The sequence below is a fragment of the Trifolium pratense genome, linkage group LG3, assembly GCF_020283565.1.
Source record: "Trifolium pratense cultivar HEN17-A07 linkage group LG3, ARS_RC_1.1, whole genome shotgun sequence".
Lineage (NCBI taxonomy): Eukaryota > Viridiplantae > Streptophyta > Magnoliopsida > Fabales > Fabaceae > Trifolium > Trifolium pratense.
Genome location: NC_060061.1, coordinates 8,794,399 through 8,822,314, shown reverse-complemented (window position 1 = coordinate 8,822,314; position 27,916 = coordinate 8,794,399). Strand labels below are relative to the sequence as shown.

At 33.9% G+C, this 27,916-nt stretch overlaps 7 protein-coding genes across 9 annotated transcripts; 1 reads left to right on the top strand and 6 right to left on the bottom strand.

Moving 5' to 3' along the window:
- Positions 1-338: 338 nt before the first annotated feature.
- Positions 339-4,596, bottom strand: LOC123916968. 2 transcript variants are annotated; one of them, XM_045968563.1, is made up of 4 exons: positions 4,199-4,596; positions 2,614-3,663; positions 1,154-2,012; positions 339-700 (listed from the first exon to the last, which is right to left on the bottom strand). In XM_045968563.1, exons 2-3 carry the CDS (start codon positions 3,580-3,582, stop codon positions 1,173-1,175), a joined length of 1,809 nt encoding a protein of 602 aa, XP_045824519.1. In that variant the 5' UTR covers positions 3,583-3,663; positions 4,199-4,596; the 3' UTR covers positions 339-700; positions 1,154-1,172. The 2 variants fall into 2 exon arrangements, with proteins under 2 accessions (XP_045824519.1, XP_045824520.1); XM_045968564.1 differs by having other exon boundaries at positions 3,993-4,200.
- Positions 4,597-5,997: 1,401 nt separating this feature from the next.
- On the bottom strand, positions 5,998-7,715 carry LOC123916967 (spindle pole body component 97-like). The gene has a single exon (XM_045968562.1). It carries the CDS (start codon positions 7,513-7,515, stop codon positions 6,103-6,105), a length of 1,413 nt encoding a protein of 470 aa, XP_045824518.1. The 5' UTR covers positions 7,516-7,715; the 3' UTR covers positions 5,998-6,102.
- Positions 7,716-9,195: 1,480 nt separating this feature from the next.
- Positions 9,196-11,884, bottom strand: LOC123916966. Its single transcript, XM_045968561.1, has 2 exons — positions 11,321-11,884; positions 9,196-11,149 (listed from the first exon to the last, which is right to left on the bottom strand). Exons 1-2 carry the CDS (start codon positions 11,606-11,608, stop codon positions 9,965-9,967), a joined length of 1,473 nt encoding a protein of 490 aa, XP_045824517.1. The 5' UTR covers positions 11,609-11,884; the 3' UTR covers positions 9,196-9,964.
- Positions 11,885-12,595: 711 nt separating this feature from the next.
- Positions 12,596-15,484, bottom strand: LOC123916965. The gene is made up of 3 exons (XM_045968559.1): positions 15,007-15,484; positions 13,561-14,315; positions 12,596-13,257 (listed from the first exon to the last, which is right to left on the bottom strand). Exons 1-3 carry the CDS (start codon positions 15,298-15,300, stop codon positions 12,756-12,758), a joined length of 1,551 nt encoding a protein of 516 aa, XP_045824515.1. The 5' UTR covers positions 15,301-15,484; the 3' UTR covers positions 12,596-12,755.
- A 289-nt stretch (positions 15,485-15,773) lies between these two features.
- On the bottom strand, positions 15,774-19,349 carry LOC123916964. 2 transcript variants are annotated; one of them, XM_045968557.1, is made up of 3 exons: positions 18,919-19,349; positions 17,718-18,469; positions 15,774-16,479 (listed from the first exon to the last, which is right to left on the bottom strand). In XM_045968557.1, the coding sequence occupies exons 1-3, from the start codon at positions 19,204-19,206 to the stop codon at positions 15,978-15,980; spliced, it is 1,542 nt and encodes a 513-aa protein (XP_045824513.1). In that variant the 5' UTR covers positions 19,207-19,349; the 3' UTR covers positions 15,774-15,977. The 2 variants fall into 2 exon arrangements, with proteins under 2 accessions (XP_045824513.1, XP_045824514.1); XM_045968558.1 differs by having other exon boundaries at positions 15,774-16,465; positions 18,919-19,348.
- A 997-nt stretch (positions 19,350-20,346) lies between these two features.
- LOC123916962 (VQ motif-containing protein 22-like) lies at positions 20,347-22,301 on the bottom strand. Its single transcript, XM_045968556.1, has one exon. The coding sequence runs from the start codon at positions 21,498-21,500 to the stop codon at positions 20,673-20,675; it is 828 nt and encodes a 275-aa protein (XP_045824512.1). The 5' UTR covers positions 21,501-22,301; the 3' UTR covers positions 20,347-20,672.
- Positions 22,302-23,614: 1,313 nt separating this feature from the next.
- On the top strand, positions 23,615-27,144 carry LOC123916961 (protein SCO1 homolog 2, mitochondrial). The gene is made up of 7 exons (XM_045968555.1): positions 23,615-24,088; positions 24,294-24,432; positions 24,545-24,620; positions 26,082-26,285; positions 26,367-26,456; positions 26,616-26,748; positions 26,839-27,144. The coding sequence occupies exons 1-7, from the start codon at positions 24,009-24,011 to the stop codon at positions 26,945-26,947; spliced, it is 831 nt and encodes a 276-aa protein (XP_045824511.1). The 5' UTR covers positions 23,615-24,008; the 3' UTR covers positions 26,948-27,144.
- The last annotated feature ends 772 nt before the right edge of the window (positions 27,145-27,916 follow it).

The following is a 27,916-nucleotide window of genomic DNA, read 5'->3' as shown; positions in this document are numbered from 1 at the left end:
AAGGATCTTCAAATTGACATTATGAGGTATGGTAAGTAGCATGAAAGTATTTTAATAATTTCCCACACAGCTAAGAGGGTACCCACAAGTATAAATTCTATAATATCAATAGATGGTATAGAAAATATCTATTTATGTGAATTTTTATTCCTAAAAAAATAGTTTCTCGTTTATAGATAAACAAATCAAATACTCCTAACTAAAAGTACCTACTATTGTAGTACTAGCCCTATAAACCAATGCAACATTTGGAAGGCTGAATGTAGCAGATAAAACACTGACAACATCCGATAAAATTGGAACGATACAAAGAAGATTAGCATGGATGGCAGCACAAATCAAGAAATGAACTCAAGATAATTAAGGCACAAAAAGGTTTATATACACAAACTGCAAAAAATACAAAAACAAAAAACGAAACTTCACATCCTCCAAATGTCATGTAGTTCTCCAAACTTTGCAATATTTTACACTTGAAAAGAAATATGGGGAGAACAAACATGGAATATGGAAAACTTTATATAAATTAAATCTCAAACCTCAAACATTAAGACCAAAAACTGTAGCCACTTTCAACTCACCACTTACAATAAATCACTGATTTTTTTTTAGAGTTGGAACATTCACAGAAGTCAACTCTGCTTCATTCACACAGGAGAACATTTGCTACAAAGTTGCACATTGTATCCATGCTTTATGTCTGGAGGAAATCAAAGTTTCAAAACAAAGCATTACACAATTTTCGCAATAAAATGAAAAACAAAATATTGTAACATGCAGCTTAATGGATACAAACATATTGTTACATTTTTTCTTTTCTTTTTCGTTGATGTGTTAAGAGCTATTTTGCGTACAGCCTTTTATATCAAACAAATTCACTTGGTTTGAAGAGAAGTCTAAATTCGTTTTCTAACCTCATAAAGGGCAACGAGCTTAACGATATTTAATGGTTTTAAAAAGAGTAGTGGCAACTGGCAAGCCACGTGAGGCACGGTTTGTAGCACAAACATGAAGCTGATATTTCAAAGATGCAAACCCATGGGCATGTTAGCCAATCCCCACTCGCTAGAGTAATATGCATAATACAAGCAAGAAGTAGGACCATATAGAGGGGAAATTATTAATAAAAAGCATTTATGTAAGAAATGATTACCTTTTATTGAAGGTGTGTCCTAATCTTTCCTCTCATCGTCATTATTCCAATCACCATCGTCATCATCACCAATTCCATCATTTCCAATATCACTTTCACTAGCTGTCTCCCATTCAGAGTCATCAGTCTCTGGGCCATATATGTCACCACCATCACCCTGATTATGGACACCACCGTGCTTAATAGCTGCCTCTCGGAATAACCAAGCAGCACGCATCTGCTTTTTAACTAATCGCTCGGCATAATCTGGAACTTTATTTTGCCTTAGCGAGAGATCAGGATCATTTGACTGAGAGCACTCATTTATAAACAGAATAGCATCCAATAAACTTTCTTTTGCTAACCCTAGCATGTCATAAGCTTGTGCTCGCCTCCATAGACTTTTGGCATGACGGTTGACAGGTCTATGGAGACATAGTGCACGAGTAGCATCACTTATGGCAGCCAAAGGTTGTTGCAACAAAAGATAACACTGAGCACGGTTACTATAGAGAACAACTCTCTCCTTCTTGGATCTCATAGGACACAATGCTAATGCTTCTGAGTATTTTGATGCAGCACCAGAAATATTTCCCGATGAGAACAGGGAATTTCCTTCAAGCTTGACAACCAGTGCTGCAGCCTGCTTAATATGTAGATCTTCCTTGGGCATATTCTTTTCCCATTTTAATCTCTGTTTTGAACTTAATAGATCCTCTATCTGTTCTTTAGTGCGACTACTAATTGAGCTTCTTCCTGACCCTTGTGACTCGATGCAATCTTGAAGAACACTGACAATGGAATCACCAAGCTTTTTATGATCACCTAAAGTTGTAATATCCGCAAGGTCAACTAATGCAGGCACCACTTTATCAATCACCTACATAATATAAGTCAAGGCCTTAAATCAAACAGAAATTCACAATACCCAATTGAAGTGAACTTAACATTCTAAAGCAATTGGTTCTTGAATAAATAAATGAAAGCAATGCGCAAAAGAGGAGAGGAATTGAAAAATCATGACCCAAAACATGAAAACGAAGACCGAAGTCCAAACATGAGGCTAAACATAGTTATCAATAACCTCGGTGATAACTAAGTTTAAGCAGCCTACACCAGCCGAAACATGAAATTTCATTTCCATAAAGCTATGGCTTTAGATGTTCAATTGAAATTAAATATAAAACATAAGTACTTGGCTAAAACCTTTATTTCCTTCTCCTTAGCACACTACCAGTATAGTCTTAAGGCAGAAGAAACAGAAATATGCCACAAGCAGTGTGACATAACTCAAAGTGAAGGTCCATGCCTAATCAAAAACCTAAAGATTGAGACAACATTTCATTCACATGCTAATCCAAGAATGCATGCCTAGACAAATAGTAGAGTTCCTTAGTGTTCTTCAGTGCAAATGAACACATCGAATAAGACTCGGTGAAGTAACAGAAATATGAGCTAATGAAAAGTTGCAAATGCTTTACCTTGTGACATGTACTCGGATCTTGAAGCAGCCATAGAAGACAATCAATAGCCATATACTGCCAATCATCTGAAGACCGAGCAATATTACACAATGCTTCAATAATTCCCGGGCAACTAGCAACAGGTCCCCGACCAAGCTTTTGATGACAAATGGTTCTTAACAAGCCGATACCAGCTGGTGAATTTTCATTAACAAGTCCACCCCACATGCCAGGTAGTTTTGTTAGAAATTCTTGTTTGCATATGGTAGGAAGAAATTCCGGTTTAAAAGCAAAACAATTAATGAGCTGAAGAGACCAACATTGCAACTGGCTAGCCCATTCCTCAGCCTTCCTAGACTCCATTTCAACACCGCCCATGCCGCGTGTAAGCAGATCACAGTGATAGCTTAGCCTTCTATCAACATATTGGTAAAAGTGGGAATAAACTATTTCCAAGGAACTCATTGCTAATTGGATGGAGAGCTCGAGAATTTCACCGTGACTTGCTACCGTGGGAAAAGTGCTGCCATATGTAGCTAAATGTCCCAAAGCTCTAACTGCTACTCTCTGCTCAACCCAAGTCAATCTCCCTCTTAAAAGCTCAACTAAAGGAGGAATGACTCCACCATGCACAGCACTTTCAGCAAATTCTTCCATATTCATTGTGTAGGAACCAATGATATGAGCTGCATAATAAGGAATGTATATATTTTGGTCATGAGAAAGCCAGCGTCGATTCTTCAGTCCTTTCCATATAAGAGCCGACATGCATTCAAATATTCCCAGCTCAATGAATTCAGGATCATTCGGATGTGCCATTGCCGTATTCCAAAGTCCACTAATAGGAAGAACCTGACCATCGTCATCTTGACACGGAAGTTCTCTAAAGAACTTCAGTACACTTGCTCTGCGTTTGCTCGGATTTGCTTCCTTCATGACACAAAAGAAGCAACCTGGGTATGGACAATCCGACGAAACTTTATCCATATTTCCGGTAAATTACAATAATAGTCTCACAGATCTATACACTAGCTAGGTACCTCCTCAAGCAATAAAACCACTTCAAAACTGCACATATGTAACATACTGGATTAGTATTCAGCAGAATATATCATATATCATATATATAAATCCATACCAACCCATCTTTAGCTTTCATTACATTGAAAGATACAGCAACAAAAAAACAATAACTTGCATTATCAAAAAGAATATGTGCAAGTAAAAACCTCTGATTTTGCATATTTACATTTTCAGCTAAAACAGTGAGTGCAAAGAAATAGTTGCTGAAAATAATTACAAAAATTGAAAATTTAACGAATATTCTCGCACAAGAAGTCAAACAGACATATAGAGTATCAAGATTCTAGACTGCTAGAGTAAACAAAAATTCTCACATTTAGTCAATTCAAATCAAACAGGTTTAAGAATAAAATAATGTTTTGTTTTTGCATAATCAATTATGCAGTGAGCAGCAACAGAATAGTTACAACCGATTCAACAACAAAAAAAAAAAAGAGTGGTAGATTTCACTCATTGCTCAACGCTTTTCTCACTAATAAGTAGCAGAACAAAAAAAAAAAAAGTAGAATAGTTTCTTTACCTGTGAGAGAGATTCAACGGTAAGAAGAAAAAGTTGTACGGAGAGATTAGTGAAGTTAGAGTGAGGTAGTGACAGTGAAGCAAAATTATTGGCGGAGATCGGGGGTGAAGACAGATCCAAAGTTTGTGATGTTTTTGTCGAAATTGTATATGTATTTGTCTCTAACGTTTTTCTCTATCACTGTCAAGTTTGATTGATTTAGGTTAAAAACAGAGAGAGAGAGAGAGAGAGAGAGAGAGAGAGAGAGAGAGAGAGAGAGAGAGAGAGAGAGAGAGATGGGGAAGGAAGACAGTGGAAACAGGGTATCTGACAAGACGCTTCACTGTTCCGATTAAATTTCTGATTTATTCATTTTTATGGGGAAATTACTTTCTTTAAATGGGAATTAAATTAAAGTCGTAATCATAGGGTCGTTTATTCAGATTAATTGTCTTTTTTTTTTTTTTATGGAAACAAAAACATTTATAATAATTGTAGACGATTAATGACTCTTATATTTTTTTACATTTACAGTGTCATAATTACTGTAAGATATAATAATTGATGTGTAAAAAAAAAATAGCGACACGAATGATAATGATTAAGTATTACTTCCTACGTATTGATATGCAAGTATCCTTAATACATATTCACTCCGGTCCTAAATATAACATAAAATTTACTTTTTAGGTTAATTGAGAATTTAATATATTCTGTCCATAATTAGTCAGATACATTAGATTTTCAATAAATCTAAAAAAGTAAATTTTCTCTTATATTTAAGACGGGAGAGAGTGTGACATATAAAAGTTCTTTAAATTTAATGTTTGTAAGAGTTAATTCTTTTGAGTTTTTTAGTTAACAATTAACAAATTGATCTTTCAATTTCTAACATGTTACAATGTTACCCTTGTGATTATTTTCCTCCATCATATGTGCATTTTTCATCAAAAATAATATCAGATTCTCCTCCATGATTCGTTGGGTCGTTTACTACCAAGCTATAATCGGACATAATCAGACTATCCACCATTTATATTTGCGTCCCAAGCCCGACAGTATTGGGCACGAAGAGGTGTGTTAAGAAGTTTCACATCGGTTGCGAGGTGGCCTGAATATGTATTTATAAACTAGAGACAATCATCACCATACAAACCGGTTTTATAAAGATGAGTTAGTTCAAACTCCCAATTTTTTTGTCAAGTAGCCTAATGGCTAGAAAATCCACTTTAAAGGTGAATAAGTAGAGTGTCCCAGTTCGAACCCATGCTCCTGCACATATAGTATGATATACTTACGTTCTCTTCGTTTTCTTATAAAAACAACAACTACCCCCCTAAATAATCATTAAGGTTAGAAAATTGTGAAGAGACAAAAGGCAACTGGGGAAAGAGGAAGTGACATGTTAATACAAAAATAGCACCAGCTTCAGAAAGTGAAAGAAGCCATAATTGACAACAAGGGATGATGCTGGTTGAAAGTGATATGTTAAGAGCCATTCCACGATCTGGTCGGACTATCCACCATTTATATCTGCACTTCAAGTTCAATAATTGAATGCGAGGATGTATGTTAAAAAATCCTGCATCGGTTGTGCTATTGTGAAATAGTTTAGTAAACACAATATTTTTTTTTTCTTTTCATTTGGATTGGAATATATACTTACTTTTGTAAATCAATCAACTAATTTAATTATTTTAAGACGGTGAGTCTTCGACAATAAAACGATGATGATATAAGTAATTGAAAATAAAAAATACAATAAATTAATAAAATACTTCCCATTCTCAATTCAAAATACAAGTAAAATATGCAAACAATTTGAGCCAAATAGGAGGCATTGAAGTACTCATGTTTATTTATTTTTATAAATTGAATAAAATGGAAATAAAAACAAAAAAGTAAATAAAAAATTACATTAACATTTAATTCTTCTTCCCTTCACCTCCATCATTTTCCATGTAAGCCTTTTTTCTTCTATCAGCTCCAGCAAACAAACAAATCATTAAAAAACACGTGGCATAAATCCCGTGAATCTTCCAACTACTTTTCGGCGGTTGCCGTAACACCACCTTATGAAACACCGTCACATAATAATGAAGCCCAACAGAAAAGCCAACAAAAATCTGGCCCAAGCCCAAAAACTTCGAACCAAGCCCACATTCAGTAGAAAAAACAAGAACAAGGTACACAACAAGTAACAGTAGATAAAAAACGTAACCAAGAGTTTGAAGAATCTGAAAACAGATATACGTGGATTGCGAAGTAGAGAATAGAAACTTCAATGGTTCAATTCCAGTGAACAATGTTGAAATGCAGAGAATTGTGAAGTAGATTGAGAGATAGATTTGGATGATGATTAAGATTTTTTGAAGTGAGAAAAATGTTTTGATTTTGTTGCAGAGAAGTGAAACTAAGAGAAGAGGGATTAATATGAAAATTGAAGAAACTATTGTGGCTATGGTTGATGCGTATTTTTTACCTACGTAGGGTTTGAATCCTTTTGTCATTTCGTTGTTGGCTTTTGTTATGTATGCTTTTGAGGTTGTTGAGATTGTTTCTAGGTCTGGGAGTAGTGTTCGGTGGATTTTGTTTGGTAGATCTTTGAATTCTGAAAGTGAAACAAAATCATCATCATCATCATCTTCATCTTCTTCTTTTAGTAGTTGTTGTTGTTTTTTCAATGTGTGGTAACTAGGTGGTGTTTGTTTGATTGGTTTTTTGTTTGTTTGACTGTTGTTGTTTTTGTCGGTGGTGGTGGATTTTGTAGTTTTGTTACTTGTTTTTGCTAGATCTATTGGTTTTTTGGTTGATGTGGAGTTTAGCTTCTTGAACTTGGTGTTGGTGATGGTGGTGGAATTGACCTTCTTGAGGTTACTAGTGTTGGGTGGTGTGGGTTTAGATGATGCATTATTGGAGCTAAGTTTAGTTTGGTTTTTGGAGGGATTAAGGTTATTGGATTTGATGGTTTTGGTTTGATTTTTGGTGGAATTAAGGTTATTGGATTTGATAGTTTTGGTTTGGTTTTTGGAGGAATTAAGGTTATTGGGTTTGATGGTTTTAGTATTGTTTTTGGAGGAATTAAGGTTATTATTGGATTTGATGGTTTTGGTTTGGTTTTTGGAAGGGAAACTATTAGGCTTGATTAACTTGGTTTGATTTTTGGTGGATTGTGGGGTGGTTTTCTTCTCCTTTAGGTCTTTTTGGACCTCTAGCATTGTTCTTCTATGGAGTTGAGGTTCAGACCACCAAGAACAAGAGCAAAGAGAGACAAAAAGAAATAAAAGAAGAGAAAGTAGGAATAGCTTTTTGTAGCACAAGTACATTAGATGAGCCATTTGCTACCTTGAAGATCTAGGCTCCCAAAGATCTGGGGATGGGGAGGGTAATAGAGTAGTGAATGATTTGATAGTAGTGTTACAAGAGAGTGAAACAAATTTTGAGTGGAAGTGTGTGCTGCCAAAGTAGCAATAACATGTGGTTGGTTTGCATAAATGGGTACTTGCCTATTAAGTCTTGATGCCAAATAGGTAGAGGAATATAAGGATTAAATGATGCGGTCTAAATATTAAAATTTACAGTATTAAATAAAACAATAATAAAAATCTATCTTTTATTACAAGTAAAAGGCGTGTTTAGTTGCTCACAATCAAGTATTGTGATGATGTGGCACTCCACAAAAAAAGTTTACAATTTCTATTAAAAAACATTTTCATCATCTCTTTTAATTAAATCATTTTAATTTTAATTATCTTTAATTAAATCATTTTAATTTTAATTATCAATATATCAAATTATCAAGTTTACAATCTCTATTAAAAAGCCTTTTCATCATCTCCTTTAATTAAATCATTTTAATTTTAGATATCTATAATTAAATCATTTTAATTTTAATTATCAATATATCAAATTATCATTATATAATAACTTCTTAAAAGGGACCAACTAACTAAAATGAAAAATTATTAAATTTAAATGGACCAACTAATATATAAGATTTATATAGCCACAAAATATTCATGACTATTGGAAATCTTTCATTCAATAATAATAATAATACTACTAATAAAAAAAGGAATCATTATATTTCAAGCAAATGAGTCACTTTGATATTACGAGAGATTTATACAAGCACACAGGGAAAGTGATGCTGATATCACTGTTGCTGCACTGCCAATATAATTCCTAGATAGTTCTCTTACTATCCATCTTAACCCTAATCCACATCACCCACTTACATCCAATTAAATCACACAATAATGCCACATCACTTCCTTATATTATATCATTCTCATCTCTATTTTTTTTGTTTCCACACCACTTCCTTATATTATATCATTCTCATCTCTATTTTTTTTATTTTTATATTATATCAATCTCATAATAAATAATAAAGAATTATGCTTCTTCAATTATCCAAAAATTGATGTCACAAGATGTTACAGTTTTCTACATTATTATTGAATTATACCTCTCCAATTATCCAAAAATTGATGTCACAAGATGTTACATTTTTCTACATTATTATAACATTTCTTAGTGACAATGAAGATGAGCATAGTTGGATTCTCTTTCAACATTTATCCCATTTAAATGTCAACCGTTTTCATAGAAATAACAAAGAGTTTATAATTTAGTCACACAAAAAAATACGAAGAGTGTATACATTATTGACTTAATTACATTATAATTGTAGAGAAGAGTGAAAGTTATGCAAAAAGTTAGGTTATGGGATTGAAATATACTAGTATAACCATTATCATTATCATATTTCATTCAATTTTGATGGTCCGTACTCATTCTCTATACATATAGGTATATATATATTGGTTGGAGGAAGTGATAAGTACATCACTTTTATATTATTATTATTATTATTATTATTATTATTATTATTATTATTATTATTATTATAATTTTCATTTTATAATACTTATTGTTACAATTTATACGAATGATTTTTCAACATTATAATATAAAATACAACATAACACCTGTGCATCGCACGGGTGTGGGACTAGTGAAACAAATAATCCTCGTGAGCTTAACTCAGTATGAATATCATATTTTATATGTAGGGGTCAGAATTTAAACCTCGAACACTTTATTTATCCACTTTAGATGTGAAATTTCTAGCCATTAGTTGAACTGAGCTGATGGTTAATGAGTTGAAGCGGAATGGAGGATTATTGGAGGAGACCTTATCACATGGCTTACGGAGACCTACTTGACTTCTGGGGACCGCACCTATGGCTGATTCACTTTCTGTTTTTTAATTCAATGATTCGCTTGTTTTATCCTGTGTCTACAGTAAGTATCAATATCATATACCGAAACTTTTTCACTCTATGTGCCATTTTCATACATGCCATGCCGTGTGAACAAAGTAAATAAATGTTTAACTTGATAGTAGCAGTAAATAATTCGGTGAATATTAAATATCTAGACTGATATATATAGCAGAGTAGAATACGATGCAATCTAATGAATGCACCCCTGATGCAGGATACTAGACTATAGAAAAAAAATGCATGTGTTGTATATCCTTATAAAACTGTGCACAAACACATTTAAAAATTAAAATGGTTGAATGTCAGAGACACAGTTGGTTGAAATTGCTGACTTGATTTTATAATCTCATAGTAATTATTTACTCTTACATAGTATCTTACAATGTAGTATTAAATTAAACCAAAAAAAACTACTCAATTAACTGATAATTAATCAGTTTGAAGTTGGTTTTTCATTTGTTACACAAATAATAATAATACAATAAAAACTAATGTGTTATTTGGACAGCAAAACTTTCTCATCACTATCATAAAAAATATGAGATTCACCATATTCCTCTTCTCCTGTGTAATGTTCCTCCTTCAGTTGTTCCATTTCTGATTCAACTAACGCGACCATTCTTGCTCGCTCTCTGTCCCTTGGGTATGTAAAATAAAGAAATGAATAAATGAAAACACATATTGCAATTGGAATTGCAATTGTACTATAAAGTGCCTTAGCGAGTGATGCAGCATTTTCCCTATCAGTTTCAACTTCAATAGAATTGGATGAACCTTTTGGCACCGGTTTATAACCATAAACATGCTGAGCCAAAACTCCAACAATAGGCGGAGCAAAGGACGCCAATAAACTTTCAAAAGATCGATCCAAAGCGTATATTGCAGTACGTGATTTCTCAGGGACTATTTCTGCAAATATTGGATCATTAGTTGCTGGTGCACACCAGAATGTGATTAATCCAATGATGACTAAAACCAAACCATGAATTAACGGCGTGGATGGATCATTAGGCAACAATAACAGCAAAATTGCAGCTAAAGGAATCGTTGAACCTGCGCTTATTTGTGCCAACATTAATCTTCCGGTGTTTGGTAACCGTTGAGATAAAAAATCTCCGAGCCATCCTCCAAATAGACCACCAAACGAATTAGAAATTATAAATATGGTCCAAATGATCGCTGTTGTTCCATGTGAGAAGCCTATTAGTTCTAACCAAAGAGTGAAAAATGACAAACTTGACCCTCGGAATGATCCAAATACTCCTTGAGCTACAATAATTTGAAATGATGGAATTTTTATGACTGTTTTTGCTTCTTTTATTAAATCTTTCATCTCAGAATAAAAGGACTTGTTTGGTGGCTGATGTGATGTAGTTATTTTGTCGTCGTTTTTTGGAAAGTGCGGATCATTAGCAAAGATGCGTACTAATATGCCAACTATGACACTAACCAATGCAACAATGTGAAAAGCTATTCTCCAACCAGGTATACCAAAGATTGATGTTGAAGCTAGTAGTACTGCAAAAAGATTACCAATTATGCTTCCAATGTTTCCTGTTAGGTGAAGCCATCCAAATGCCACGCCACGGTTGCTATCAATTGTAGAGTCTGCAATTAGAGACTGAATTGCTGGAATAACAATGGCTAGTCCTATGCCATTTAAACCTCTTGAAATCGCCACCTATTATCGAACAACTACAGGTTAGACTATATTTCAAAATGTCTTAGAGCTAGTATTTCAAGAAATTTTCATATACTTTGTGGATTAAATTGACGGATTTCATATGCTAGTATTTCAAGAAGTATCTTTATATACTTAAACACCTAAATTGTAGAGAAAATAATTAAGAACCTGTAAGAAGGTGGATGAGATAGCAACAAAGAATGTAGCAGCAGCCCACAGGAAAGCACCGAGAGCAATAACATGTGCACGATTGTGACGCGAGGCGAGGTAAGCAGCGAGAGGATAACAGAATGCTTGAACAAGGGATCGGTAAAGAGTGAGAGAACCTAACGCGGTAGGGTCAGCGTTAAGAGCAGCACCAATCTCTTTGTATACTCCTGGTAGCAATGATTCATCTGCTCTTTCCATAATACCAGCTAGATTCACCAGCACCAATGTCACTGTTTCTGGTTTCATCTTTATCTTGGTTTTCTATGAATGATGAATAACTGTGTTCAGCTTTGAGCATCCAACTCCAAGAGCAAAAGAATTCACTATGTCTTTGGAGGGACCAACCCACATGGTGTTTGGGGAGACTGAGAGATGAGGGTTGACTTGAATTGAGATGGGAGTAGAAGAAAATTTTGGAGAGAAGATTCATTGATTGTGAAGACAATGTATGTGGCTCAAAACATTTTTATTTTCATTTTCAAACCATTGTGACTTTTGGCCTACCTATAGATGAGATATTTTCACATTATGATTCAGCCAGCATTTGCTCTCTCATTTCTTTTAATTTAATTAATAATCTCTCATTCCCTTACTACTCCTATAATAGTCATGTCGGCCATAATTATAAGTAAAATGTTCACTTTTTAAATTTATTGAATAACTAGAAATCAGATATATTTGTTAATTAATGAATTTAAGAAATGAACTTTTACTTATAACTGTAGCCGGATGGAGTACATTAATCTCTAATAAAAGCCACTCGAGTTCAAGAAAAGTTTTTTTAAGTAATAAATTTTATTGCATTAGAGATGTAGCCACGGGAGTTAAAGAAAAGTATATTTAAGTAATAAATTTATCTTTATTGCATCAGAGATGTAGCCTAAGTGCCTAAAGCCCTTTATTTAGTTGTAGGTGTAGAATTGATTTTGACATGTTTCATTGTTTTCGAATAAAATTGATTTTGACTTTTTGAGCGTACTGATTCTGTAAAATTGATTATGGTTAAAAGTGAGTAGAAAGTAAAGTGGTTTTTATTTAGATACATTCATGTAAAATGAGTTGATCAATAAATTTGAGTATCAACTAAACATGTGGGGGCAAAGTCAACTCTGCTCGAGAGTAGCAACTAAACATGTCAAAATCAGTTCTTCACGTTTGTCAAATAACCGATTATCCCAAAACCTTAAGGTGTTAGGATAGAGCCATATCAATGGTTTTATATTATTTCTAACAACGTTTAAAATCAATTTTTCTTCTCCAAAAGTGGAACCAAACATACAACTAAATTAGTATGTCAGGAGATTTTTTAATCATCAGGAATAAGTCAAAGGATGAACATGGTATGAAGCTTCAATATGTCATATGAGGCTCAACACTTCCTTGAAAATGTGAACTACCGAGACAACAAAACTTTCTCATCATTGTCATCTAAGTCTATATTCTCTTCCATTGGATAATCTATATCATCAATCTTGCTACTTTCTTTACCATTCAGTTCATTTGATTCTAAAACAATAATTTCACAATATTCTTCTCTTGTGCAATCTTCCACCTCTAGTTGCTGCATTTCGGATTCTTCTAATGCCATCATTCTTGCTCGATCTCTGTCTCTTGGATATGTGCAATAAAGGAATGAGTAGATGCAGACACATAGTGTCAAAGGAATAACAAAAACAATACAAAGTGCCTTCGCGAGTGATGCTGCATTTTCTCTATCAGTTTGAATTTCGACAGAATCAGACGATCCTTTTGGAACTGGTCTATAACCATAAACATGTTGAGCCAATAATCCAACAAAAGGAGGAGCGAATGACTGCAATATAGACTCAAAAGATTGATCCAAAGCATATATAGCCGTCCGCGACTTCTCAGGAACTATTTCTGCAAATATTGGACTGTCCACACAGTTTAATTTTTGAAAGGAAAAAAAGGCACTAATGACATGCATATGATCAATATTCAATATTACTATATAAATTTAGAAAAGTGCTAAATGTCACGATACATACTAATCGTGAAACTCATGAAATCCACATGTCTACATATATAACTGGTTTGAACATATTCCTATACTAAAGAGTATTTTAGGAATATCTATCTATAAATAAACGAAATAGACACATTAAATACACTACAATTTTTTCCTAATATATGCGAAAATTGTAAATGGTGCTTATAGAAAGTTGCGTTGCACATACTTGTTAGTTGCTGGAGCATTCCAAGCTGTAGCAAATCCCATGACGACTAAAACCAGACCATGCATGAAGGCTGTCGATGGATCATCAGGCAATGCCAACAGCAAAATTGCTGCTAGAGGAACGGCTGAACCAGCACTTATTTGTGACAACATTATTCTCCCACTGTTTGGCAACCGTAGCGATAAAAAATCCCCAAACCATCCTCCAAACAGAGCCCCTAATGAAGCAGAAACTATAAAGAAGGTCCAGAGAACCGCTGTTGTCCCATGAGAGAAACCTATTAGTTCTAACCAAAGAGTGGCAAATGATAAACCTGACCATGGAAATGATCCAAATACTCCCTGAGCCACAATTATCTGAAATGTTGGAATTTTTATAACTGATTTTGCTTCATTTATTAGATCTTTCATTTCAGCATAAAAGGGCTTGCTTGGAGTTTGATATGATGTAGCTTTGTCGTCGTTGTTTGGAAAGTGTGGATCATTAGCATAGAGGCGTACCAATACACCAACTATAACACTAATCAATGCAACCAGATGAAAAGCTATTCTCCAACCAGATATGCCTAAGATTGATGTTGAGGCTAGTAGTACTGAGAAGAGACCACCTATAATGCTTCCAAGGTTTCCTGTTAGTTGCAGCCACCCAAAAGCCACGCCACGGTTGCTATCGATTGTGGAGTCAGCAACTAGAGACTGAATTGCTGGAATAACAATGGCAAGTCCTATGCCATTTAAACCTCTTGAAATTGCCACCTAATTATATTTATGCAAAAAAACTATAACTATATATTGATGAACAATGTCATTCACTATACTTACAAATATAGTACATAGATTAAAACACTTGTTCAAAACACCTAAAAAAAGTGCACATAAGTCAATGTTTAGATGAATCAATTATGAAAAAGATATGTTACAATCCAAACAATCAATTATAAATTTAATAATTCAAGTCATAATCCAAAAAGTCTATGAATATCAAAATAAATTGAATAATAAAAATGTGTTAATTTTACATTTAGTTTTCTTTGCTTTTTAAGAAAGTTATGAAAAAGATGTTTCATGAACTATTTTCCCTTGTGAAAATGGAAAAAGAGAGAAAAAAAAATGTGGAAACTATATGATTTAGTGATTTAGAAAGAGAAGTTTCCAAGGGTGCAACAGCAATAAAGATTTTAGATTTAACTGTCCCCACAACCACTGTACTAACTGTCACTAAGGCCACTGCACAGCTGGGACAGGGGATCTAAAATTCTATTTAGTAACTATAAAATCTCAGCAAAACAAAAGCTGATTAAGAACCAAAACACCATGTGGTCAAACAAGTTATGTTGAAACAAGTCAAACAACTGTCAAAGCCTAAAAGGAACAAACAAATCACATGATCTGCATCATGTCTATAACCAAAACAATCACAAGCAAAATCAAGGAGGTGACTAAGAACCTGTAAGAAGGTGGAGGAGATGGCGACCAGGAATGTGGCACCAGCCCAAAGAAAGGCACCGAGAGCAATAACATGTGCACGATTGTGGCGTGTGGCAAGGTAAGCCGCGAGAGGGTAACACAATGATTGAACCAGGGATCGGAAAAGAGTGAGGGAACCTAACGCAGTGGGGTCAGCGTTCAGTTCAGCACCAACCTCTTTGTATACCCCTGGCAACAACGACTCATCGGCCCTCTGCATAATACCAGCCAGATTCACTAGCACCAATGTTAATGTCTCTTCCTTCATCTTCATCTTCCTTTAAATAAATAACTGTTCCAATGTTACCACTCTATATCTTGAGTGGAAAAGGTGGTGGCAGTGACAACAAAGGGGAACTGCTGCATATCGCAGAGTGGATCGGAGATGGCCTTGGACGGTCAACTCTGTATATACAAAAATCCTGCTAGCTCATGTGCAAATGTGTTGATTCATGTGATGTGAATATAATAACTATAATTACTATAAAAAAAAGAACAAGTTGGTCAGTTTTATAAAATAATAACAAGTTGATTGATGAACCCCAGCCTTACAACCTGTTACTGTGGTCATATTATTATTTTTCTATGTTTGTCTTTTTTCTTAATCTTTTTTTACTGGAATCCTTTTTTTTATATCATTTCTAGTTGAAGGAGTCAAAAAATGATGATACATCATTTTATCTAATTTTTTATTTTTGGGATTTACCTTCTTAATGAGAATGTATTATGTTTTGAAATTACACCATATTTGTCTCAATTTGTAGAAGAACTTCCTTTTCTTGACACTTCAAGTAACACACTTCTTTTTTTATGTACAATAACTCAATAAGGGTTTTGTCAAAAAATTACAACTCAACAACGATCAGTAACAAAAAAACCTATACAAGTTTTCCCATGCAACTCATCAAGTAACATGATTTTTCAAATAAGCACTGCAACTGCAAGCATTAACTACCGCGACAACAAAACTCTCTCGTCATTGTCATCTAAGTCTACGTTCTCTTCCCTTGGATAATCTATATCATCAATCTTGTTACTATCTTTACTATTCAGTTCATTGGATTCTAAAACATGAGTTTCACAATATTCTTCTCTTGTGCCATCTTCCACTTCTAATTGCTGCATTTCTGATTCCGCTATGGCAACCATTCGTGCTCTCTCTCTGTCCCTTGGGTACGTGCAATAAAGGAAGGAGTAAATGACGCAGCAAATTGCAATAGGAATACCAATTGCAGTATAAAGTGCCTTAGCAAGTGATGCTGCATTTTCCCTATCTGTTTCAATCTCGACTGAGTCCGAGGATCCTTTTGGAATTGGTTTATAACCATAAACATGCTGAGCCAAAAGTCCAACAACAGGTGGAGCAAAGGATGACAATATAGACTCGAAAGATCGATCCAAAGCATATATAGCCGTCCGGGACTTCTCAGGGACAATTTCTGCAAATATTGGACTGTCCAAACTGTTAATTTTTTTTAAAAAAAACTGAACGAAATGCATATCACCAATAGTTGTCAGCCAAGCTTTGATAATTTTATTGTGTTACATAATTTTCATCATCACTTATAAAAGCCATATGCACATAAATCAGTAAGCTAGCAGCACAAAAGCTTTACAGTGAGAGAAAATCATTTATGTATTCTATCAGAGAAAAACTTAGATAGTATTATACTATTCCTAAAATCATGAATTAATAATTAATTATTGGAAAATGCTAACAAGATGCTCTAAGGGCACTTGTTAAGGAACCTAATATAGTAATATTTTATTGGAAATTGTGTAGTCAACTTTTAAAAAGTCTAAAAAGTTGTTTTTTCAACATAAAACTTTCTTTTAGGTTCCTTAACAAGTGTCTTACAAAATCTTAGCATGATCCTTAACCATTTATACTTACATAGCATTATACCATTCTTGCAAAATGCTGTTAGCAATAGTATACCTAGCTGATAATAGCAAGTAACACCCATTATACAGTCATGGGTAGGGAGACACACTAACCCTCTTTACAAAATTAAGAGCTGAAATGTTCAAAATGTGTTTGATGCATTTCTACGTCTAAATAAATGGAAAGATTAAGTGGTGTCTAGGTAGGTTCTTGCAAGCCCCTATACTGGTCTTTACCGGGAAATGGGGATTTATATGAGAATTAACAGAGTTAAGATTTGAAGATGCCACGGTTCTTATAACCACACGTCATATTCTCACCTCTATAAGACTATAATAACTTAGGTAACACAAGACAGTCACAAGTACACAACAGTATGCAGATCGGGAGGCAAAAACACAAGGTTGACAAAAGTTACTTCAACAGAAATCCAACCTATAATTAGTTTGTTGTATTTAGTCAGCGTCTCTAACTGATGGTTTGTGGACTTCACATCTAATCTGTATACCTACTGCAATGAGTTCTCGAATTCAATATAATCTAACAGAAATCCGTTTTTTTTTTTTTTTTGACGCACTGTGGTAACCACTTGATCCAATATAATCTATCATTTACCTTCATTAGTTTAAGATTATTCAAAACGTCATATTCATAGTTTATCTTAAGGGGGGATATTATTTATTTCATTAAAAAATTAGAGACTATTTAAAGCAAATGTGGCGAGTCTGTGTTGTTTGCTAAAACTCGATAAATCATATGAATTATAAAACAAAAGAGAATGAACAAGAACATTTGTCGATACATACTTGTTAGTTGCTGCGCCATTCCAGGATATGCACAATCCCATGATGAACAGAACCAGACCGTGCATGACAGCTGTAGATGGATCATCAGGCAATCCCAACAACAGAATTGCTGCTAGAGGAACAGCTGAACCCGAGCTTATTTGTGACAACATTATTCTTCCTGAATTTGGAAACCTTTGAGATAAATTATCCCCCATCCATCCTCCAAACAGACCCCCAAATGAAACAGCCACTATAAATAGAGACCAAAGCAATGCTGTTGTTGTGTGCGAGAAGCCTATTAGTTCTAACCAAAGAGTGGCAAAGGACAATGCAGACCAGGGAAATGATCCAGAGACTCCCTGAGCCACAAGTATTTGAAATGATGGAATTTTTATAACTGACTTTGCTTCTTTCATTAGATCTTTCATTTCAGAGTAAAAGGATTTGTTTGGAGATTGATATGTAGCTCTCCCGTCATTCTTTGAAAACCGTGGATCATTAGCAAATATGCGTACTAATATACCGACTATAACACTAATCAATGCAACAAGATGGAAAGCTATTCTCCAACCAGGTATCCCTGCAATTGATTTTGAGGCTATAAGTATAGCAAAGAGACCACCAACAATGCTTCCAAGGTTTCCTGTTAGTTGCAGCCACCCAAAAGCCACGCCACGGTTGCTATCAACAGTGGAGTCCGCAATCAGGGACTGAATTGCTGGAGTAACAATGGCAAGTCCAATCCCATTTAAACCTCTTGAAATTGCTACCTAATAATCCTTATAACGCAACAAGTGAGAGTTAGGAGACATGGGCGGGCAAATTATATTTATACATATTTATAATTAGGTAAATAATCTTGGTGTAACTCTTTTAATAACAAAAATGCTACATAAAGATAAAGGTCATTGTATGATGTACTGATAAAGGATACACAACATTCACTGTGTCTTTTACATAGGTCTTAATCCTCCGATTTCCAAGAAAAAGTGGCCTTGACCATGATATAAGTAAAGTCTGGACAAAGATTGTTTTAGCCAAAGTTCAATCAAATTCGGGTTCTCCTGAACTATTTGTCTTCAACAAAACTCAATAACCAGATAATCTTTTGTATAAATCATGGAATCTTTGTCAACCAGTTAAATAAGCTTGATTCTAAATAAATTGGTTAACTAATGAAAGAAACAGAAACATATCCAACAGAAATAGAAGAGTGGACCTGTAAGAAAGTAGATGAAATGGCAACAAGAAATGTAGCAGCAGCCCAAAGAAAAGCACCAAGAGCAATAACATGTGCACGGTTGTGACGCGTGGCAAGGTAAGCAGCAAGAGGGTAACACAAAGATTGAACAAGGGATCGGAAAAGAGTAAGAGAACCTAAGGCGGTGGGGTCAGCGTTAAGAGCAGCACCGACTTCTTTGTATACACCTGGTAACAATGATTCATCAGCTCTTTCCATAATACCAGCTAGATTCACCAGCACCAGTGTCACTGTCTCTGATTTCATCTTAGTAATTTGGTTTCTATGAATGATGAATAACTGTTGTGTGTTTACGATCAAATAAACATGGGAACAAAAATGAAAACGGTGTTGACTTTTACAAGATTGAATTGTGACTGTGTTTTAGTGACACACCAACTGCGCATTTTGCGACAAGGAAAAAATCTTCATTTCTAAAATAAGATTATTTTTTTTTTTTTTGTTTTTTGTGATATTTAATAAATAAATAAAAAAGGTGTGCAAACTAATTTTTTTCCTTTCTAATTTACCACTCCGTAAAATGAGAGTATCCAGAAGTCATTAAATTTGGTTTAATGGTGAGAAATTTTAATAGTATGTAGGAGGTTCTAAGTTCGACCATCTTTGGTTCCATTATAACAAAAAATGAGAGTATCTATCCATCTATTAATAACAATAAGTTATATATCTACGTGAAATAATAGTTTATTACAAATTAATTGTGGACATTACATGCAAATTTACTTATATACAATATTGTCATTAATTAGGGTCGGTTCCGACAATTTGAAAGCCCGGTTGAATATTAAAAATGAACCCCTTGTAAAGAAATGTGAAAAATAATTTTTTAAAAAATTGTCATATATATTAAAAAAAATAAAAATAAATAAGAAACACATAAAAAATCATCATTATATATAATATAAAAAAGAGACAATCTAATCAAGAATTAAATTTTATGAAAAAATAAAATGACCCGGTGGTTAATTTTGTGAACGAGTTCAACATGTAATAGTATCAATTCCTTTTTTAAATCTTGCGGCCGCTGCGCGAGCTCTTCCCACGTACCTATAAACTCAATGTCTTAATGTTCAATCCCCCGCAACTGCGACCGAAAGGTGTTTGTAACCACTTGATGCCAAAATCGACTCTCAAACCAGATTATATGGTCCAATAGATCGAATATTAGTGGTGAAAACAAAAAAAATATTTATTTATTTTGGTCAAATAGTCTAGTAACTAAAATATTCACCTTAAAAAAATTGCTTTACAAAATAGTACACTTTATGAAATTAAAAATACTGTATTAACTTAGATTAAAAAAAAAATACCATATTAACTCATTATTTTTTAATATCTATTTCTTACAAGAAATAGCTAAATAAGCCGACAAGATAAGTAAAACTTTGGTAAGAAATTTTTTCATTCAAGATTTAAACTAGGATTCTTATAAACAATCGATTCTTCAAGAAAATTCGTTAACCACTTAAACTCAATTACTAACTAACCTAACTATAATTAAGAACAATATATTAATTCAACAATCCCTTCATTAATTAGTCCGCGGTTTCACATTACCTTCATTTCTCGTAGCTAAAGCACTACAGTCTGGTTCTTTCTCATTAATCATTGAGTTCTGTTCTCTTACTCCACTGTCATCACAATCATTGTTGGTAATGGTGCCATGAGTTACGTTCTTTTGTACCCATTCTTTTGAGCCATTATTCTTACTACTAACACAATCTTGCCTCAAATATTCCTAATTCCCCAAAACCATGACCCATTTGGAGATGAGGATCATCAATACTTGGTGGAGTTTCCAAAGATGGTATTTGTGTTTTTGAGACAGTAACTGAAGAATTTCCAAGAGGGTATTCGTATTTTTGCCTTTGTGGTGTTTGATGAATTGTTTGAAAGGAGAAAACTTGGTTTTTGTTTTGCATGTTAAATATATTATTGAGAGGCTGTTTCAAATTATCAACTGAACAAGATAGCTGGCTATGAATGGAAGATGAAGGAGGAGGAATAGGGTGGTGAGGTTGATTATTAAGTTTCTGTGCAAATGGACGAAGAAGATTATAAGAAGGGGATGATGGTAGTGGTGAAGAAGAAGCAAAAAGATCCAACCTTGTTCTTGGGAAATGATGAGAAGATGTGATGAAAGGGGATGATTCTTGGATACCAGTGAATTCCTGAACCATAGCTCTGAAATTTGTTGTGTCTGTTGTTAGAACAGTTGTAGGTGCACGCCTAGAAGCTCTTGAACGTTTCTTTGGGTTCCGATTCCCAACCCGCACGGTGTCATTACTATTGTTGTTCAGAGCTTGATCACTCATGGTGTGATCACAATTTGTTGCAAGCTGAAAAGAACCATTATTATAATTATTCATGATTTGGTGCTGTAGTAGTGAAGATGATGAAGAACAAGGCATCAAGCCGGTAATATGACCAGTTTGGTTAGGTTCGGATCTAGCTGTTTCGGACCACATAGTATCAAGGTTTATGTTGGGGATCGGTTGTTCTGTTGTTTGTGATGTATGAAAGTATAAAGAGCGGAACATAGTAATGAATGGACCAAAGATGGGTTGAGGGTTGCTGGTTATTGTTGTTTAAGAAATTTGGAGAGATTGATGATTAAACGCGGGAATCATCGTACTTTTGATCAATTTCATGATCACAACCGGTTGAGGATTGCATACATACTCCCACTCCTAGAGTTAACCGAATCCATGTATGTGAGAGCTATAGGTAGCAGAAAAAGGAAAGACGTGAGTAAGGGGAAACAAGTGCTGACTGAGAGATTAATTATTTTGTTGCATGCTTACACATACCAATATTTAAGAGGTATGGGAGCATAGACAAGAGAAAAACAAACTAGAAAGGTTTTATTTTTTCTGATTTCGTAAGGAAAAGATAGCTAGCTTTGTTAAGAAAAAAGTACCACCACAACCAACGTTTTTAAAGCTATGAAATTGTGAAATCTGCAACCAGCACACAGTGCTTGTGCTTGCATCACTTTTAGTTATTTTGGTTATTTGAACAAAAGGGTATTACATAAACCGTTAGGAGTCCCACATCGAGTATTTGAAAGTGCTCAATGTGGTACTTAAGCCATGAGACTCTCCCACCTATTGGACGAGTCTTTTGGGTTGGACCGGGTGATTTGTGTATATAAATATGAGCTATTTTGCAGGGATGTGCATCTTTGCTCTTTGTATTTCCTCTTAGAAAAAGATCATGTATTAGGGTTAATTTTAAGTGCAACATATAAAACACAGGGTGAGAGGGACTGAGAGATCAGAGAAAAGAAAGAGAGAAAGGTTTCTTCAGATCATCAGAATGTGATCACACAAGAAAATTTAAATATCATAGTGGGGTAGCAATGGGAGAGTAGGAAGAGAGGTTTTGTTGATATTATTGCGGTCAAAGTAAGTGAGATTTGTGGTATTATTTTTTTTGTTTAGGCTTAAATATAATTTTGGTCTCTGCAAATATGATTCATTTTGATTTTGGTCCCTGTAACAAAAAAGTTTTGATTTATACCCTGCAAAATTACAAAATTTTTAAAAAAGTCCTTGAGTTGAATTTTAAGCTGAGTTGTACAATTTATGCTCAGGTGGTAGATGTTGACTGTGTAACTTGGTCTCACGTGGCATTTTCAATATATTGAACAAGAATTTGGTGCCCTTCCTTTCAATTTTCCCATGATGCAGGGACGGGGACTCATATTGTGAATGGAAAATATAGATGTGTTGATGATGGAGATAAAGATTGTTGAGTTTTTTTATGGGTTTAAAAAGAAGGAACTTGGAGTTGAAGATGAAAAGTGTTGAATAATGATGCAGGAACTTGGAGTTGAAGGTGAAAAACGTTGAGTTTTTGTGGGTTGAAGATGAGTTTTTTCATTCAACTCTGGAAAAACAAGTTTCTAATTTAGCAAATTATATATATTTTAATTAAATGATAAATAATTTTTTTAATATTTTAAATTTAATAACTAAAAATGGTTAGTCAACATTATTGGTACAGTCACCATCTGCCACTTAAGCATAAATCGGCCAACTAAGCTCAAAATTCAACTCAAGGACTTTTTTAAAACTTTTGTAATTTTGCAAGGGTATAAATCATTTTATTTTTTACAGGACAAAATCAAAATGAGTCAAATTTGCAGAATCAAAATCATGTTTAAGCCTTTTGTTTACAATGAGTTGGGGATCGAACCCAAAACCTATAACGTACTATCCAAACTCCTTATCACTAGACCAAATCTCTGATAAAGGGAGGCATTATTATATCGATTAAAATTAATTTAATTTGCAATGATATGGGGAAATTATGCAAAAGGTTAAGGGAGAAATTATTATATCGATTAAAATTAATTAGAGGAAACACCAAATGACAAACACAAATTGAATTCACATACATGAATGTCATATTCGAACTCTTACCAAGATGTTCCCTCTGATAATATTGATATTGTCAATTGAACAATGTCTTATGGACTAAATAATAATTCTTTTTTTGTTTTGAAAAAAGTTTTTTTTGTTTAATCCTTCTGTTCTTAAGGGAAGATATCGTAATAATCTAAAATTTGATCGAGAGATAAATAAAATTTAAAAAAAAAAAAAATTAAATTCAAGTTTTTGAAGAACACAAAAATGAAATTAGTTGTGATGTCACTTGAGGAACAAAAATGTTATTTGAACTACCACACAGACTCTGGATGCAAAGTGACATGATTATATAGATCTCATATATGATATGATATTATAATTGTAAAATTAAAAGGTGGACTCAAATGATTTCAACGATGTTAGGTCGGTCAAACCGTCAGCGTCCTCCAACAAATTTCTCCAAAAGAAAATAGAAACAAAATGAGGTTTTGAGTTTTAACCATCTTGTCTTGTCTTGTTGAAAAAGAAAGAAATACTCAAAACTTGAATCCAATTTGTTGGATTATTATTTTTCACGCAAGTAATGGGTTTTACCTTTTCCATTTCAAACTCTCACACCAAAAACCCTTTCCACCATTTTTTCCTTAAAATTTAGAATTTAATTCCCAATTAGCCATGCCTGTTTCAAGATTTTTACTCTCTTCTTCCAAACACCGTTCAACCCGTGAAGCTCTCGCTTGTCTTTTTCTTCCAAGGTCACTTTCTAAACCCAAATTATTCATTCTTTTTTTAATGCACACCAGCTGTTTGAGATTATGAATTTTATGTTTCCACCTTTAATTCATTAATTTTGACTTCAAAACATTACTATAATGCGAGGGTTTTTCGAATCTTTGTTCATTTTGTGATTTCACATCATTGAAAATGTCATCATTGTGTTTTTTGTTGTTGTTGTGATAGGTGTGTTCCATCTAACAGAACTCAAGCTGTTAGATATACAAAATCTACAAAACATAGTAAAACAAGACATGATCTGAATCCTGTCTTTACTCCTCCACCACGATCCGAGTCTTCTCGCTCATGGGGAGCTTATGCTGTTGTATGTTCCCTTTTTCCATCTTTAACAACAGTATGATTGTTTATTTTGTCTTCAAGTGGGTGGATTGAATTCTAATGTAACATTGCCACTCTTGATTTTTGTTTTTCTGTAGCCAGCTGTTGTTCTAGGATTTGCCGGGATTGCAGCATTTTTTCATTATAATGACGAGAGGAGAGCTGTTCCAAAAGGTATTTTCAAGCTAGTATGAAGTTCAAATAGATAATATTAAGTTCAAATCTTGTGACAAGTTTTTTTCTTTCTTTTTACCATAAGCCTCATTGAGTTGTAACGCAATGCCCTTGTCCTTGTTCTTCTGCATCATAAGTTTGGTTTTATTATTTTCTTGTAGTAATAAGAACCAGGGGAATTTCTTATAAGGTGATTAGATTATCACATCATAAGACAGTGCATGGTTTATTACCATCTGGAGTGTTGTTATATTATTTTGTTGCTAGACATAGTTCATTTCTCGGTCCAGTTGCATATAGAAGGGAAATTTTGGCAGACTTCTGATTGTAATATCAAATGTGGTTGGTGAGTTGCAGACTACAACTCTACAAGCGATCTGGCAATACTGGTTTTTATCACTCTGTAGTATGATGTTTGAACTAATTTCAGAAGTATAACCCAATTGTTTTACATTTATCATTCTATTAAATCCAATACAACCATGCCAACTGCCAAACATATTACAAACAGGAAACTTCCACTGCAAATTATAGTCGGATGGGAATAAGTGTCTACAAATGAGGACCTATATATGTTCTGCTCATTTTTTTATCCAAGCATACTATATACATTAAGTGTTGGGTCATAGCAATGTACCAAACCCATTCAAGTCACTTTTAGTGCCATTTTACGGTTACTCACGATAGCCTGTAAAATGTATTTCGGCTTTTGAGACAGTTTCTGTTACATTGCCAGACTAAACAAACATACTTTTACTAGATTAGTTTCTTGCTGTTCATGAAACTCAAATCTCAAAAATAAAATGTTTCAAGTTTGTCTTCATATGTATCAAGGCAGGAGCTGCATATGGTTTGACGACTATATATAGTTTACCGAGAATAAATAATCATAGTAGAATGTTGGGTTCATATCCTAATATGTTGTGGACTTAGTTATCTGATTATTCCTATTGAGTTGTATAAGTGTATAACTGAAGATACACTTCCTGTTGTGGATCCATTTTTGTGTCCCATAAATTGTACTTCTTTTTGTGGTTTTGGTCTACTGTTTTACAAAGTAAGCATTTGTTGGCAGCTTGGAACTCAAAACTAGAGTTAGGGATAGATCTGAGTTCTATTGCTTTATAATTTGGGTTGAATTGCACCAACTAAAATGATCCATGACTTGAAAATGTAAAGCGTGTGGTTGATGATCAAGCCAATACTTTGTATTTACTACACATAATCTACTGAATTCTGTTATTGTTCTTATCGTGTTCATTCTTTATGGAATCACTTTTGACTTGTTGGTGAAATGGAAGCTTTTTAAAAAAATAATAATTTGTAGTACTAACATTCCAGTTTTAAACATCAAATCATGGGGGAGTTTTTGTCTTGTTACTTTTGACTTATTACTTGATTTTATAGGTGTGATTGCATTATAAGGAGTTTTTGTCTTAATTGCTCTGTTTGATGGATCAGGTCATCAGGGGGATAGCCGCAATAGAAATATGGTCAGTGGACCCATAATTGGTGGTCCCTTTACACTGGTTAATAAAGAGAAGCAAACTGTTACGGAACGGAATTTTCTTGGCAATTGGGTCCTCCTCTACTTTGGTTATACCTCATCCCCTGATATTGGGCCAGAACAAGTTCAACTTATGGCTAAGGCAATTGATATCTTAGGTTTGGCACTTCTACTCAGTTTACTGTATTATAAGTTTGTTTTCTGATAAACCTTAACATTGTGTATTTATTTGGATCAAGAATCAAAACAGAATCTTAAAATTCTACCAGTATTTGTTACGATTGATCCTCAACGTGATACTCCCTCACAACTCCGTGCATACCTTGAAGGTTAGCTTGTTTCATTGACACAAACATTGAGATTTGTAATTACTTAAACTTTTGGGTTTGTTATGTTTTATGTTCTATTCATTCACTCCCCCTCAATGAATTTTGGCCTATTAACGTCTATCGTCTCTCTTTTCTTTAATGTACATACATGTACTGTAGAGTTTAACTCAAGGATAGTAGGTTTAACTGGACCAGTTGCGGCTATTAGGCAGATGGCACAAGAATATCGTGTTTATTTTAAAAAGGTAGAAGAGGATGGTGGTGATTATCTTGTTGACAGTTCCCACAACATGTAAGCCATAGTTATGCTCTTCATGCATTTCTTTATGATGTTCTGTATGGTTGCACTTCACATAGATATAAGCGGTGTTAATACAATCAGGTATTTGTTGAACCCTAACATGGAGGTTGTGAGATGCTTTGGAGTCGAGTATAATGCGGAGCAGTTGTCAGAAGCGATATGGAAAGAGCTGAACAAAAAACCCTCTTGATGCTTTAGCATAACAATTTTGTGCTTTAAACTCACTACTAAGGGCCATCATTTTTTCAGCTGTTTCATAGCAAGAATTTTATTTTCTAATTTCCAAAGGTTGCGATTTTTATTTTAAAGTTGTGTAAATTCTTTCAAGATACTACTTGCTTTCTGGAAATCTCAATTGTCAATTGGATTATTTTACTTGGACTATAATGTTCCTCTCTTCGACTAACTTTTTTTTATGTTAATTCATTGTACTTAAGTTCTTGGATTCTCAATAGTCACTATCGCTTAGGTCATTTAGGTCTCCTATGACATTAATTTCCATGTCTGCAATAGGATGTTAGGTTTTGCTGCAGTTGGTGCATTGTATTCAATTGTTTTACCTATATTCATGCTCCTATTTTCTGCGAGTATCCAATTGTGAGTACATAGTCCAATTGTCATATCTATATTCTTATATTTTATGCTTCATATGTGCAAATCAAATCTTGTATCATTTATATTAATATTCATATAAATTTTTAGAAAATTTTTATATATTAAAAACAATACATAGTTTGTCAAAAAACAAAACTATACATAGTTATCAAAATATTTACAATTCAGCATATAGCATGTGCATAACATTTGTTCATAAACTACTCGTGCATTCGTACGGGTCCATTGACTTAAACACACTTCTCTCTCTTCTCTCTCTTATAAACCAAATAATATGACAAAGCTACTCAATTTCTCTTATTTTTCTCTCCTCATACTTTCTCACACCTCTTTCTCTCTTTTCATTTTATCTTTACAACCAAACAAAGCATCTATGAATTCTTTATCATATTAACTTTTTATAAGAGAGATATCTACATAAAATCTGCAACGATTGCGGTACAAATATTTTCACAGATTTTTGCATATAAAATTAACAAATATTTTATATAAATCTTACATTAACGTTTATACTCACAAATTTTTAAATTTTATCATATTTACT

Bases quoted from the DNA above. Each gene is read 5' to 3' on its own strand.
- LOC123916968 (XM_045968563.1), bottom strand. From the start codon at position 3,582: ATGGATAAAGTTTCGTCGGATTGTCCATACCCAGGTTGCTTCTTTTGT. The intron at 2,013-2,613 runs GTAAAGCATTTG...TATATTATGTAG, and splicing joins ATCCGAGTACATGTCACAAG to GTGATTGATAAAGTGGTGCC.
- LOC123916967 (XM_045968562.1), bottom strand. From the start codon at position 7,515: ATGGCTCATCTAATGTACTTGTGCTACAAAAAGCTATTCCTACTTTCT.
- LOC123916966 (XM_045968561.1), bottom strand. From the start codon at position 11,608: ATGAAACCAGAAACAGTGACATTGGTGCTGGTGAATCTAGCTGGTATT. The intron at 11,150-11,320 runs GTTCTTAATTAT...GTTCGATAATAG, and splicing joins TCTCATCCACCTTCTTACAG to GTGGCGATTTCAAGAGGTTT.
- LOC123916965 (XM_045968559.1), bottom strand. From the start codon at position 15,300: ATGAAGATGAAGGAAGAGACATTAACATTGGTGCTAGTGAATCTGGCT. The intron at 14,316-15,006 runs GTTCTTAGTCAC...AAATATAATTAG, and splicing joins TCTCCTCCACCTTCTTACAG to GTGGCAATTTCAAGAGGTTT. The intron at 13,258-13,560 runs GTATGTGCAACG...CTGTGTGGACAG, and splicing joins AATGCTCCAGCAACTAACAA to TCCAATATTTGCAGAAATAG.
- LOC123916964 (XM_045968557.1), bottom strand. From the start codon at position 19,206: ATGAAATCAGAGACAGTGACACTGGTGCTGGTGAATCTAGCTGGTATT. The intron at 18,470-18,918 runs GTCCACTCTTCT...AAGGATTATTAG, and splicing joins TTTCATCTACTTTCTTACAG to GTAGCAATTTCAAGAGGTTT. The intron at 16,480-17,717 runs GTATGTATCGAC...CAGTTTGGACAG, and splicing joins AATGGCGCAGCAACTAACAA to TCCAATATTTGCAGAAATTG.
- LOC123916962 (XM_045968556.1), bottom strand. From the start codon at position 21,500: ATGTTCCGCTCTTTATACTTTCATACATCACAAACAACAGAACAACCG.
- LOC123916961 (XM_045968555.1), top strand. From the start codon at position 24,009: ATGCCTGTTTCAAGATTTTTACTCTCTTCTTCCAAACACCGTTCAACC. The intron at 24,433-24,544 runs GTATGTTCCCTT...GTTTTTCTGTAG, and splicing joins CATGGGGAGCTTATGCTGTT to CCAGCTGTTGTTCTAGGATT. The intron at 24,621-26,081 runs GTATTTTCAAGC...TTGATGGATCAG, and splicing joins GAGGAGAGCTGTTCCAAAAG to GTCATCAGGGGGATAGCCGC.